Below are 14,370 nucleotides of genomic sequence, written 5' to 3'. Positions count from 1 at the left end.
AAATAAGTATTTTTATAATTAAACTCGCATTTATATTTTTATTTTGTTAAAAATTAAATAATAAAAAAATATATTATATATAATTATTTATTTATATATGAAAATATAATTAAATAAATTATATAAATATAAAATATATGTATTCGAGCTGTTATCGAGCCGAACACGAGCGAGTTGACCCCAGATCGTGTTCGGCTCATTTATTAAACGAGCTGAAAAATTCAGCTCGTGTTCGGCTTATTTACTAAACAAGCGATTCGATTTCGAGCTGAACGCAAACCAACTCGCGAATAGCGAATTAGATTGCCACCCCTATTCGTGCATGCAAACTCACTGACTCTACTCAGAAGCCCAGCTCAGTTGACTCGGCTTGATTTCAAATCCATTCAGCAACATGCTTAGCGTATGTGGGATTAGAGTAAAAAATTACAGAATGTCCTATCAATTTGTTTTTAAATTTAAACATACTATGTTTTCAAAATTATAGAATGTCCTATCAATTTGTTTTTAAATTTAAACATACTTTTTTTAAAAAATTTTGCAAACTAATGCATATCCTAACCACCTCACACGTTCTCTTTTCCTTGCAATCAGCAAATCGGTACCAAGGCAACCCTAGCATCTCCACAAGCACAAATTTATAATATCCGATCACTCTCAAGCACAAAACAATCGACATACAAGAATATATATTTAGCTTTTCCTTTAACAAAAGAAGAAAAAAAAAAAAAAGCTCTCTACCTAATTATCAGATATACTTATTAAAAGAAATATACAATATAAGCGAATCGCGTAACATATATGCACTGAACACCGGTAATCCAAGCCAAGAACAGATACAAAAGGCTCAACAAACTAGAGATTGAGCTCTCCCACTGCACCAGCTAAACAACAAGTGTGGGCCACAGAGATTATATATGATTATTATAAATAAATAGGGTACAAGATGTAGCGATAGTATAAGATTACATTTTTACCCCTGATATAAGGAAAATATGTTTTTAACCTCTGCGGGTGCACACAACACTGTCCTGGGGCAAGAAATGGCACACCGGCACCTTTCACCAACTCACGTTGACCGCCAGCAAAACTTTTGCAGATTTTTTTTTTTTTTTTTTTTTTTTAATTTCCTTGTCTATAAATTCAAATCCTCCTCCTTTCATTCTTTAACCCCTCCTCCCCTCCTCTCCCAATCCCAACTCTATTCTTTAACCCCTCCTCGCCCACGCCTCTCCCAATATCCTAACTCTCAGCCGCCTCTCCCAATCCCAACTCTCAGCCGGGCGTGCTTGGGCGTGCTTCTCTCCCAACTCTCAAAGAAGAGGAATATTATATGCTATTTTTTTAATTTCTCTACTACTCTTTTGGCTTTATATATATTTTTTGACTTATCTTTACTCTTTGTCTTATTTTTTGTTTTAGACTCGATCGATCGATAATGAATTCCTCCGTTGATTCTGGTAAGTTTTTTAATTTGTAATTTGTAATTTTTTTTTTCTATCTAATTCGGCTCTTTTCTTACTTACTAAATTTACTTCATTATTTCAGACGAGATTGAGCAGCACGAATCTGACTCCGAAGAACTAAATCAGCTTAGTAAAGATCTTGAGAGTTTAGTAGCGAGCAACGAGAAGAAAAAAAAAAAATCGAGCAATTGAGAGAGGAAAATAAAAAACTGCACGATAATTCTAAAAAGTTAGCGCTTGTTACGAATGTCTGCTTGTCGGCTGCCGCAGTTGGTGCGATTGTGATAAAGAAAAGGGCCTCCCGTGCATCTGAAGCTGCGAAGAATATTGCGAAATCGCTTTGATGATGACTGTTTTCTTTTTTCTCTTTTATACTGCTTATGCTTCTTTTCTTTTTTTCTTTTTTTTTAATTCTTGTTGTTTGGTAGCATTAGTTCTGGTATTTTATTGTGTTCTGGATTGGTGTTATGTTGTTTTTTATTTTAATTTCGACTAATCCGAAGTACTTATATTATTTTATAAAATTGTCCGACACTATACTTTGAATTGCGGAATATATATATATTTTTATTTTATTGTAATAAAACAGATTGAGGATCAGAGAAGGATGATTGCCCGTTGTTCTCACGACCGACCGACCGACCAACCGGCCGCTTGTTGCCTGCACCGTCGCTGGTCGCCAGCCCGATCATCCGGTGCTGCTGCCGCCGCGGCCATCGTCGCCACCATTATGTCAAGGAATCCTCTTATACCAGTTCACACCCTCTTGTACCAGTTCACACCCTGTATCTTTCCATTACTGTCTCTTTTTTTTTTTTTTTTTTAATACTTTCGGGGATATATGCTTTCCACGCTGCCCAGAAGCTTTGGGATATATGCTTTCTCAGCTGCCCAGAAGCTTTGGAATCTGCATTGTAAGAACCGTATCATCAAATGGATAGCATTGCCGTTACTTTCGAAGAAACACGGGTGGAATCATCTTATAAATTAATTTTTAACTGTAATAAATTAATTAACTTGTTAAGTAACTAACCATTTTTTACCACATAATTAAGAGATTATTAATAATTAAGTTTTGTAGAATTGTAGGACTCTTACACCCACCAGTAGTCATTGGTCTTTTAAGAAATTTGTTAACCAGAAACACTCAATTCTTTGAATTACAATTTTTTTTTTTTTTATTTCTTTTATTAAATGTGTTAACCTATGTGCAGTTATGTGGACTTTTTAATCAAGGGGGTGTTTCATTCCCGGGAAAATATTTCTGAAAATAAATTTTGGTTTGGAAAAGTATTTTTCATCTATTTCGTTCTGAGAATGTGTAGTTCTGAAAAAAAAAAAAAAATTAGAATCTATAGAAAAGTGTTGTAAACGAATTTTTTTCTCATGAAAACTACTTTTCTAAAAAATAATTGTTCTGTTCACGATTTTTCCAGGAATCAAACACTCCCTAATCATTAAATAAAAAAAAGAAGGTTACGTCTTTACTAAGAACTTTGAGTGAGCCTTCTCCATAGGCATTATAAAGCAAAAAGAACAAGCAAACAATAAGCTGTTTAATTTACAAAAATATCATGCTATACTAGTTATGGGACCCGCGCAATACGGCGGGAGATACTACCACAGCAAATTATTGTAATTTTAAAATTTGATTGCAAAAAAAAATTAAGAAATAAAATAAAAAAAAAAAGTAAAAAAAGTTGAGATTCAATCATTAAAATAAAGGGAGACCTCTCTCTCAAAACAAAAAAAATAAATAAATAAAGGGAGACCTTTAGGGTTCACAATTCATGTTAAAAAAGATAAAGATATTAAAAATTTGATTGCAAAAAAAAAAAACGAGTGTAGGTGCTGCAAATCCATATTTGTAAGAATATTGATAACCGGTTCCCTACTTAATAGAGTATCAAAAGATTGCACACTAATGATAATTATCTCACACCCTTATGTCTACAAAAGTAGGAAAATATATGACTAATACTGCAATGTTAATTATAGCCCCAAAACAGAAAACAAAAACAAAAAAAAAAAAATCACAAAACATAAGTCGATTATAAAACTCAAAAGACCGCAGCAACCTAAAAGGAAAGAATGCGAACGCATACATACATCAACATTTCACATTTCTATTGCACAGACAAATACATGTCAAACAATTATATTGTTTATGATGCCACTTAAGTTTTAAAAATTAAAAATACATTTAAATTAAAAACCACAAAACATAAACCGATTATAAAACTCAAAAGAATGAAACAACCTAAAAGAAAAGGCGCAAACATATACATAAAGAAGCATTCTGCACTTCCATTAGGCAGAAAAAAAAAATGATACATAATATTAGGCTGACAAAAATCCAGAAAAGATAAAACGAATGGAAGTTTCCACGCTTTCAGTGACCGCAAACTTAAAACTGCATAAGTGTCAAATATAGTTGCAAGTTTCATTGGTTTTTAAAAATAGCTTCAGATAAAAATCAACAGATCATCTCAGCATTTGCTTTAGCTAAAAAAAAAGTCCAAATGATAGTAACAAAATTCTAATAATATCCATTAAACAAAAACATTTCACTATTCGGAACACAGTCGAATATCCAAAAGATGTAGAGTAAGAATCTATACAAATATTCCGAGCTTAATTAAAGGCTTGCATGCAGGAAACCATGGAAGGTTTTTACAATTTCAAATAACAACAACTCGAAATTGTAAGATAATAAAACCAAATCAACTCAAGAAACACCCTAAACTTATAAATTGACAGGTCTGACTTTTACTTGGTTCAAAATTCATAGAAGAAACTTCAAATATTGGTTTATTTAGGTCTTAGTTCATTCCAATCTTTATCACATTATAAATTCTAAAAGGTTTCTATTTACTGAACACACTGAATAAAATTTCCACCAAAATCAAGAGTAAATTTGTCCCATAACGTTGTCGACAAAACTTGATCACTATAAGATACCCATAAAAAATAGGCACAAAATTTTATCACAATCAAACAGGACCTTTTTTTTCCAGGTATGATAAGAAGCATGCTAAGATGAGCCAGGAATAAGGCTCGTGGCGATCCTGTAGGTCTCACTATTTTGCATCCAATTTAAAGCCGCAGAAAAACCCAAAGAAGAGTTGGATGGTTGTCAATAAAATTGAAAATAATAAGCGTCTTAACAAAACAAACTTTTTATCATTATTCAAATCTATAAAAAACTGCCACCTATTATTGACACCAAAAGAATTTGGTCAAACAAAAGAACTACTTATAACAACAGGCCCGCCTTTTAGTTAGTTCAAAATTGATGAAAGAAGTTTCGGATACTGGTTTATTTAGGTCCTAGTGCATTCCAACTTGTCATAATATCATGAACTCTAAAAGGTTTCTGTTTTCCAAACACACCGAAGAATTTATTATAGAAATTATGAAGCAATTACTGGCTTTGGCATGTTTTTGGTCAAACAAAAGAGGCATCATTTGAAGTACTAAAAAAATCAGGACAAAATGATAGTTGGAGTTGCAACTCAATTCGAATTATTGGAGTTCAAGTTCAATCATACAACAAACGTTAATGGTATATACTTTAAAACCCAAAAAACAGTTAGGAAAAAAAGCAGGGGAAAAAAATATACGGGCTCAGATTTAATAAGCAATGAAAGCTAAAAATGCTTCAACTCCAGCCTGCAGGAAAATAAGACGGGAAAAAATAAGCAGCTACCACATATAGTCCTAATCCATATTTGAAAGAAATAGTACCAAACAGAGTTTTAATCTATATAGCAAATAAATAGTGCCAACTGATTTCCTACATAATAGGCCATCCAAAAATTGCGCACTAACCATAATCGTTTCACACCCTTACTTTTACAAAAGGAGGAAAATATATGACCAATAATGCGATCTCGCGATAAAAGGAGCAAAAGCATCATAGGCCGAAAAAGAAAAAAAAAAATCCACAAAATATAAATAAATAGCGTCAACCTGTTGCCTTACATAATAGGCCATCCGAAGATTGAGCACTACTTATAACCATTTCACACCCTTACTTTTACAAAAGGAGGCGAATATATGACTGGAAATTATTATATTTATTAATATAATAATTATTACATTCGATCAAAATTCATACGGACATGCGACTATTGACTGGAATAGTTATAAATAATTTGCTGTTGTATAGTATAAGAGCATATATACTTACCCAGCTATGATTAATGTGAGCGCAACAACCAATAATAGTAACTGGTAAGCCTTAGGTCTCAATGGGATTTTCCTTCCGGGAGGTAGATTGTGTCGCTCCAACCACGCAAACTGAGGTTCGAGCAGCAGTACAAAACCTAAGAGAAAGCCAGTGAGAAATTCCCCAATATGTGCAAAGTTATCTACATGCGGGATTATTCCGAGGGCCAAGTTGATCGCGATCATGACTAAAAGAGTTATTAAAGCTCCAGCCTGTAGAAGTAAGTCGGAAAAAATCAGCCTCCAAACAACTTACTGATGAGCCTCGGAAAGGAAATGAGAGAAAGAAAAGATAAACCTTGTGTGTGTATAAGGTCCAGTTAGTGAGAAGCTCCAACAGCATTGCTCCAAGAAGACCGAATAAAGCACCAGAAGCACCTACAGAGATAATGAGATGAATTGATGGTGCAAACTTTTCATGCTTCTTTTAATGGTTTCCAAGTCTTTTCCAGTCAACAAATTCTCACAGAGATAAAATATTACAAAATACAAATTCACATAAATCTGATCTTGCTGCGAGTGTATGTAATATGGAGTTTACACTTGGTCAGTACCCCTGTCCGTGAAGGTATACATACATCTCTTATATATGATATTTGGAATGTCATTTGACAAAAAGCAGGAAAACAAAATATACGGGCTCAGATTTACTCAGCAATAAAAGTTAAAAATGCTCCAACTCCATCCTGCAGAAAAATAACACAGGGAAAAAAAAAAGAGGTGCCACATATAATCCTAATCCATATTTGAAATAAATAGTACCAAACAGATTTATAATCTATATAGCAAATAAATAGTGCCAACTGGTTGCCTACATAATAGACCATCCAAAGATTGTGCACTAATCATAACCACTCCACACTCTTACTTTTAATGAGGAAAATATATGTCTATTAACCCCATGTCACAATAAAAGAAGCAAAAGCATCATAGCCCGAAAAAGAAAACAAAAAACAAAAAACCACAAAACAAAAGTCAATTACAAAACTAAAAATAACAAAGAAACCTAAAAGATAATATGTGAAAGCACACATACATCAGCATTTTGCATTTTTGTTCCAAAGACAAATACATAAAAACGTGAAATTAGTAAATCAGGAGAAGCACAAGAGCAGTTGACAACTATATACAACATTGTGTAGCAACAAAACCTTAGTAAGTTAACCTAAAAAAGAAACAATATATTGGTGGTCTTACGAAAAATATTCCGAACTTCTCCCAACAATATCATTCAGTTTTATTTTACGGAAATCATGCAAAATAAATAAAAGTAAAAGAGAATAAGACATATATAGAAGCAACACATATATAACAGCACATGATGAAACATATATAATATTCATAACGTTCCAAAAGAGCGATCTTAATTAGTATCTCAGACTACTGCTGCAAAGAGCTTTGAGAAAAGGTAGCTAAGCAGAATACCTAAAAACAATATTAATTAGAGCTTTAGAATACTCAACCTATAAAAGAGTGAGCGAAGCACTAGCTAAGCCAGCGAAGGCTTAAATTATTGCCTATCACAACCTATACTTCAATATAGATAGCTAATAACAGTACGCCCTTTGTAGAAAGCAAAATTTTTGTCAAATTTGTAATTATAAATGAGACAGGATCAGCATAAACGATCTCATTCATGTATATAATAGGTATATACTACACATCATATGATGTATGAAGAGATAACATAGAATATACTTTTTAATATAGATATCAAATAATTTTAAATTGTATCATTTGAAATAAAAGTAATAATCATAAACCGTTAATGCTGCCCATTAATTTTACGACTATAGTTTTATGAGAAATCCGGACATGTATATATCTGTGTGTGTGTGTGAAGGTGCAACATAACCAAATTAAGAACATGGTGCATACCATTCAATTGCAATATAATATGCTTTTTTATATGATTTAAAAAACAATGGCAAGCTCGAGATGGCATTATTTATGTATTATAAATGCTTTGGCACTAAAGCTAATATCAAAGAACCGACTCTCTAAAACATCAGTTGGCTCAAATGCATCATATTGTAGATCTAAACAAAGATCGAGAGAGAAATGGATAAGGAATGATTACCTTGTAGTGTGTACATAGGATTCAGAGCAGAAGCTGCTAGGTGAGGGATTTAGAAAGGGCGCCCAAAAAGAAGGGGGTGAGCTCGATCGACAACAGGTTGGAGGGGATAGTGTCGAACCGTAAATCCCTCACAGCATCCGTCAAGGCCTCAAAGAGTGCGGTATCGAAGGCGAAGTAGTAAAAGAAGAGCCATTAAAATAGTCAATACGATTATTTTATTTGCGAAGAAACAGAATGACAAAATTGTAAGGTAATCTAACTCATAAATAGATTAAATAAATAAAAAAATATTTTATAACGAACAATATACACAATAAAATGCAATAATAGCAATTCTAAAAAGGTTGCTTGCAACCAGGCAACATCATTTTATTATTCCAATTCCAAGAGACAAATTGATGAAAACAGGGAAAGTGTTTCAAAACAAATAATTAGAACCATAGATACAAATCGCAACAAATTATGAATTGTTTGGCTATTTTTTTTTTGTTTCCTTTCCATTATGTGTTTGTTTGTCTACCTTTCTAAATCACACCTAAAGATACCCAAAAAACACAAACCCTTTAGGGTTGCAATTGCTTTGGATCTGCAAAATATAGAAAGCAAACAATCTAGCTTTAGAATATTGTCCATTTTTTTTTTTTGCTTTTATGTCTATTGAATAACTCATAAGTAAACTGGTATTTTTCAGCATGGTATTGATTACTGTATTCTCACAGTGGAGACCCAAGTTTTTCCGAGTAAATTGACCAAGCATAGACTTCAAAGTTCCAAGGGCCTCAGTAGCAACCTATGGAATATGATCTAAATTTTACTTAAAACAGTAAGAGCTGTATAAAATCCAAATAAATCGTTACATATTTCTTCTTACACCAATGTTTGGAAGCTACAATAAATGAAGCTTCTTTTGCAGAAAATAGAAGTAATATTTGTAGAATAAGATTTTTAAAAGCAAATTAAAGGATTTATGCTTCTTTACTTACATACTTAAAACCTAATAATCTATAGTAAAGTAACTTCTATTAGTTCACAGAAAATATAAGGTTCTGCTGTGAAATAGAATATACCATCGAAATTCCACCCCAACTATCATTCTTTCGTTACGATATCGCGTATCACCCAATACTCTATTAGACTTTCCCTTGAACCCTGAATCATGAAAAAAAGTAAGTACATTAAAATAATTTCTAATTTTTTTACCCAACAATAAAAAAAAAATAAAATTTAGTTGAACTTCAATTTAATTTGAAAAAATACTTCAAAATAAATTTAATTTAATTTTTCTCATCTAAATTCCATGGACTTCTATGTAGATTGGTCTTTAAATCTAAAAATATATAGAGATTCGTTAAACTTAGACACCTCACCTTGACTTCTTTTTTATCTTATTTTTCGTCAGGAGGAAGAACTAATCATCTAGATCCTCTCATGTATAGCAATTCTTACATCTTGATGATTGAAAGATTGAAATTATGCTACCAAGCAACTAAGAGGTAAAAAATAGCATAGCAAGCTCGGTAATGAAAAGCAAACGCTTTGAGAAAAAAGACCACAAAATTTCATCAAAATCTACCAGCGAAAAAAAGAAAAGCAAAAGTCAAACTGCACTTTCAAACTAAAAGCATAATAGTTGCTCTCTTCAATGTTCCACTTATGTCGGGGGCTCTTTTAGTTTCAAAAATAAGTTTGAATCGACAATCCCTGAGCTTGATTTTTTAAAAAATTAACACTTTTTTGTGATGGGTAAAGTATCAAAATATAATATAAACAATAGTGCTAATAAAGAATAACGTACAATTAACCAAAGCAAGTGTGATGAATGAACGAAATATCTAAAGACAATTATTTTGGTCAAACAAACAAAAAACAGACAGTAAATAATTATATAGAGTAAATGATAGAGGCTCACATATACTTTTACTTAATCACAATGATATATACCCATAAATCGGCTCCTCCCTTCCCAAAACCTTTTAAGAGTAAATGGCTGCAACGGTTGCCTTAGGCCATCCAAGCTGCTTTGCCATAAAACTCTTATATTGTATATCAAAATTCTAAAAAATGAGAGGGATTCGAATTTATATTAACCTTACTAAATAGGGAAGCTTCCAAAATCAGCATTGTTCAAGGAAGAAACATTTTTATCATCATAGCCTCTTATACCTTAACAATCAAAACCTAATACACAGGACGCATAATTGACCCATGAGTGTCAATTGCCATTGACGCATAAGAGTCAATCAGCATTTCATCGAAAAAGCTTATGAATAGATTCGAATCACTCAATCGAGAAAACCTATCATTTTGGTTCATCCTGAAAATTCAAATAATAAAGATGGATTAATATTGGATAAAAATTGAGAAAACATAAACAATTTTGTATTTTTAAAACAATAATAGAATTTTCACATTGTGACTATTCATAGTATTCTAAGTGTTCGACTTTAGTAATGGAATGCATGTAGTTTCTCTTAGTTGTGATATACTTAGTCTCATTGTTAAATTTATGGTTTCCGCGATTTGATTTTGGTACAGAAATCCAAAGAGTACATGTATTCTACGAATTAGTTTTGAGATTACATTTCTTCGAATATTTTAAGATAAAAGTATATATGTTTTTACATTTTCTAATGGGCATGAATACATTTTAATCAATTAACTCTATTACAGTTTGTGTATACAATAACTGAACAAAATGATACAACATAAGTGCGCTTTTCTGTAGATTTCACCTCTTGATGCATAATTTTGACATCCGTATTCGCACCCGATCGATTCTAGTGTCAAATTCGATCGGAGTTTATCCTAACCATTTTCACCCGTAAGTTTAGACCATCCAACGAAAAAAATTAGACCTAGTCATGAAACTCTTTTACTTTTTATAATAAATACAACAGTACCTTGCCCTTTGCAGTAACTCCCAATGCAGAGGACCAGTAGTCATGTTGAACGCCCCAGGATACCATAGCAAATGAGCACCTGCAATAAACATGTTTCTTTCGGCGATGAGTGATGAGTGAATGGTCACCGTTGTATGCAACTAATTCAGATGTTAGGGCAAAAAAAGAAAAAACAAATGATAATGCAATATAATAAATTAAGCACCCAAGATGTGGGTTAAGGTTTGAGAGGCAGACAAAGAAGAAAGTGAAGAGGTACGGCATCGAGCTGCCCCTCCTCGCACGAAGTCTGCGATGGTTGCGGCGACGAAGGAGGAGAAGAGAGGAGGGCTTAGTGGCGGCGTCTTAATCGCACCGGCACGGTGGCGCAGGGAGCAAGGAGGGAGGAGGCTGGGATGAGATGGAGTATGGAGAAGAGGAAGCAGTCACGGAGGCAGTCAGCGGGAGCCGTACGGGGGTATGGGTAATTGAAAGGGGGCGTCCGACAGTAAGGGAAAAAAAATGGAAGGTGAGAGAGAGAGAGAGAGAGAGAGAGAGAGAGAGAGAGAGAGAGAGGAAGGGAGTGGGTGGTGATGGTAACAGGTGAAGATGGGACTATGGGAGAGAGGGAGAGGAAGAGGGAGAGGGAGTCGGTAAGATATTTAGAGAAAAAAAAAAAATGAGAGAGAGATTTAATTTAAAATATAAATTAAAATATCAAAATTAAAATAAAGAATTTAAGTTTGAAATCAAAAAATAAATTTAATTTAAAATTTAAATTTAAATTTAAGATATAAAATTTAAATTTAAAATCTTTAACATTAGATCCAAATTTTAATTTTTGTTCAAAAATTTTAATTTAAATAGCAAAGATTCTATATTTCTAGATACGTGGACCCACAACAAGGTTTAAAGTCTCGACGCTATCGGCATGCGTACGCGGGGGGGGGTCTCGGACTCCCCTGTGTCCGCGCACGCCCGCGCGGCGCTGGCCGCACGAGACAAAACGGCAACGTGTGAGGGTGCGCGGCACGTGCCGTGCCGCACGAACGCTTTGTTTTTTCTTTTGCTTTTTGGGTTTGTTTTTTTTGTTTTGTCTTTTTGCAATTGTTGGTTTACTTTTTGCACTGTAAGATGCTTTGGGGTTGTCTTTTTATTGGATGGGGGCATTTCACTATTGCTGTCATCTTTTTCAAATTTTTTTTTTTTGAACAGATTAACTTTTTTTTTTAATTTAACTTATTATTTATCTGATCCATATGTCGGCCCGAGCCCTCCGCTTCCACCACTGACATCCATTTTTTCTTCACAAAATATTTTATCAAAAAATGTCGCACCGCGAAACTTTCGATGAATCAAAGAAACAAAAATCGATTTCCTAAACAAATTTTGATCAGATATTTTTAAAAAGAATAAAAGAATAAAAAATATAGATGTAATATTGGGAATATACGAATTTCTCACAATACAGCAATACTTATATCAACATTATCAAATAAATCTTGTATGTACAGATAACAATATGCCATATGATCAAGCGCGACAATCTATATGGAATTAAGCAGTCATCTCAATGTAAAGATGTAAATTTAAATAATTATTGTACTTGTGAATTTTATTATTATATTTTAATTTCTATTCTACATCAGATATAGCTGTACTTTACTTACAAAAAGTTTTCATGCATGTTAATTGATGAGTATAGTAAGGTATACATAGTAAATATTCATAATTATTTTGTTTAAACCTTTCAAAATAATATTATAAGAGTTTATTGGAATCAAAAAAATTAAAATAAGTCCGTGCCAAAGCGTGCCAGTAGGAGGTCATGCGTATCTATCGGCACGCAAGCGTGCTTGTGCGGTACCGTGCCAGGGGCATAACGGCATGCCCCCATGCCACGGCACTTTAAACCTTGGCCCACAATCCATCAAAGTAAAAAAAGATTCGATATTTAAAATTTAAAATTCAATTTAAATTTAAATTTTAGATTTAAAATTTTATTTTTTTATATATTATAAAATAAAAAAGTTAGAAAAGGAAAAAAAATGAAAAGCTAAAGAGAGAGAGAGAGAGAGAGAGAGAGGAGTGGTTATTCACAACGTTTGCTTTTGAGGGAGCCATACTGGAGGTATGGGCAATTGAAAGGGGGCGTCAGACAGCGAGGAAAAAAAAAAATGAAGGTGAGAGAGTGAGAGAGAGAGAGGGATATATGGGCTCGCATTAGCGCCAGCTCGCATCGGCGCCAGCTCGCGCCTGCCAGTGTTTTAAAAGGTGCGCCTCGGGCGCACGCCTAGGCGCCTAGGCGCTAGGCGAGATAGCTCGCGCCTAGGCAGCTCCTAGGCGGGCGACCTCGCCCAGGCGCGCGCCTCTTGCGCCCAGGCGCTCGCCTTGAGCGAGGCGCAAGGCGCGTGCGATGCCAAAAAAAAAAAGAAGCTGATGGGTTGGACTTCGGATCCAACATCCAATTAACCCGTTAACCCGTTTGTCACGCCCCGGATTACACGTTCCCCGGGCACGCCGACAAATCCGCCGTATACAAAGAATTTTCCCTGTATACGAAGCGATAGCTGTACCTGTAAATCAAACACTACTACGAACAGTAGTAGAGAGCTGCTAGAGAAAACAGAAGCTAAATAAAACAGAGTTTCATATACATAGTTCAGATCCATAATACAGAGCTACTCGCACTGGCGAGTTAAGTCTGCTATGTACATAAACTCGAAACAAAACATCTACCTGCAGTAGGGCACCTCTAGCTCAGCACGTCGGGTAGGGCTCTAACTCGCGACGCCCTTGCCTCGATCCTGATCCACGGGCGGTGCAGCAACCGGAACCTGTGGCTCTGCAAAAACATAGGTAACAACTGGGCGTGAGAACTACTGTAAAAACAAGTAGTCCTCAGTGGGTACCGCCCAAAACAACATCGGTCACCCACTAAGTCTACAGAAGGGAGCAAGGATAGAAGAAAAGCAGAAAGCATACTCTACCGCTATCATCCACTACACTATCATGCTCTACACTAACCAACTGTAGGAAATGTCAAATCTGACCCAATCCAATCGGGACTGTAAGCATACCCGTCCCCGGGACTGTGAATACACCCGTCCTTGCCCCGTTGCGACTATCGGGCTCTATCCACACTAACTGGTCCGTGGAGAGCAAGTCCAACTGGCATGAGCGACACCAACGCAAAAGCACAAGCCTGACTCCGGAGTGGCACTCGTGGGCGCTACCCAACCGAGTATGCAGCGTATCTCTGTCGAGCTCAATCAGGCTCCAACTAGCCATAGTCAAGTAATCGACTCAAACTGATCTAACAACCAATAGGTAACGTGCCCTCGGCACAATCTGACGCCAAAAAGGCGATACGGGTCCACCGTCAACTCTGACGGCACCCAACAGTCCGAAACGACCTGAACGACCCTGTAAAAATCCACTCGGCGAACCAGCACGAGTGTAAATACATTCTAAACTACCTGGGGTACTCGTCTCGAAGAAACTGCGACAGTACAATTTTCCAACGGCTCCTAGAGCTAAATCAGGTAGTTAAAACTGGTGACAGGTCCAAATCGCAGGTTTTCTCCTAATTCAATTTCCAAGTCCAACATGTATAATCTATTTACTTTATAAAACATGCTCCAAAATTCGGATTTCACAATCTACATATAGTCCATGAATTTGAGCTAACCTTAATTACCGAAATCAAGATCTA

At 35.0% G+C, this 14,370-nt stretch overlaps 2 protein-coding genes across 5 annotated transcripts; one reads left to right on the top strand and one right to left on the bottom strand.

Annotated features, from left to right (window-relative positions):
• On the top strand, positions 1,044-2,105 carry LOC109728522. Its single transcript, XM_020258939.1, has 3 exons — positions 1,044-1,324; positions 1,423-1,460; positions 1,549-2,105. The coding sequence occupies exons 1-3, from the start codon at positions 1,044-1,046 to the stop codon at positions 1,656-1,658; spliced, it is 429 nt and encodes a 142-aa protein (XP_020114528.1). The 3' UTR covers positions 1,659-2,105.
• Positions 2,273-11,229, bottom strand: LOC109728699 (RHOMBOID-like protein 3). Of its 4 annotated transcripts, none has more exons than XM_020259179.1 (6): positions 10,882-11,229; positions 10,677-10,755; positions 7,777-8,925; positions 5,995-6,074; positions 5,659-5,909; positions 2,273-2,373 (listed from the first exon to the last, which is right to left on the bottom strand). In XM_020259179.1, the coding sequence occupies exons 3-6, from the start codon at positions 7,790-7,792 to the stop codon at positions 2,289-2,291; spliced, it is 432 nt and encodes a 143-aa protein (XP_020114768.1). In that variant the 5' UTR covers positions 7,793-8,925; positions 10,677-10,755; positions 10,882-11,229; the 3' UTR covers positions 2,273-2,288. The 4 variants fall into 4 exon arrangements, with proteins under 4 accessions (XP_020114768.1, XP_020114767.1, XP_020114770.1 ...); XM_020259178.1 differs by having other exon boundaries at positions 10,914-11,229; XM_020259181.1 differs by having other exon boundaries at positions 10,936-11,229.

The sequence above is a fragment of the Ananas comosus genome, linkage group 24, assembly GCF_001540865.1.
Source record: "Ananas comosus cultivar F153 linkage group 24, ASM154086v1, whole genome shotgun sequence".
Classification (NCBI taxonomy): Eukaryota; Viridiplantae; Streptophyta; class Magnoliopsida; order Poales; family Bromeliaceae; genus Ananas; species Ananas comosus.
The sequence above is the reverse complement of the archived record's forward strand: the minus strand, read 5'-3'. Positions and strand labels throughout refer to the sequence as shown.

Excerpts from the sequence above, each read along its gene's own strand:
- LOC109728522 (XM_020258939.1), top strand. The coding sequence starts at position 1,044 with ATGGCACACCGGCACCTTTCACCAACTCACGTTGACCGCCAGCAAAAC. Across the intron at positions 1,325-1,422 it reads TCCCAACTCTCAAAGAAGAG|ACTCGATCGATCGATAATGA; the intron begins GAATATTATATG and ends TTTTTGTTTTAG. Across the intron at positions 1,461-1,548 it reads GAATTCCTCCGTTGATTCTG|ACGAGATTGAGCAGCACGAA; the intron begins GTAAGTTTTTTA and ends TCATTATTTCAG.
- LOC109728699 (XM_020259179.1), bottom strand. Across the intron at positions 5,910-5,994 it reads GGACCTTATACACACACAAG|GCTGGAGCTTTAATAACTCT; the intron begins GTTTATCTTTTC and ends TTACTTCTACAG. Across the intron at positions 2,374-5,658 it reads CTCACATTAATCATAGCTGG|ATTCCAAAGCTTCTGGGCAG; the intron begins GTAAGTATATAT and ends CTTACAATGCAG.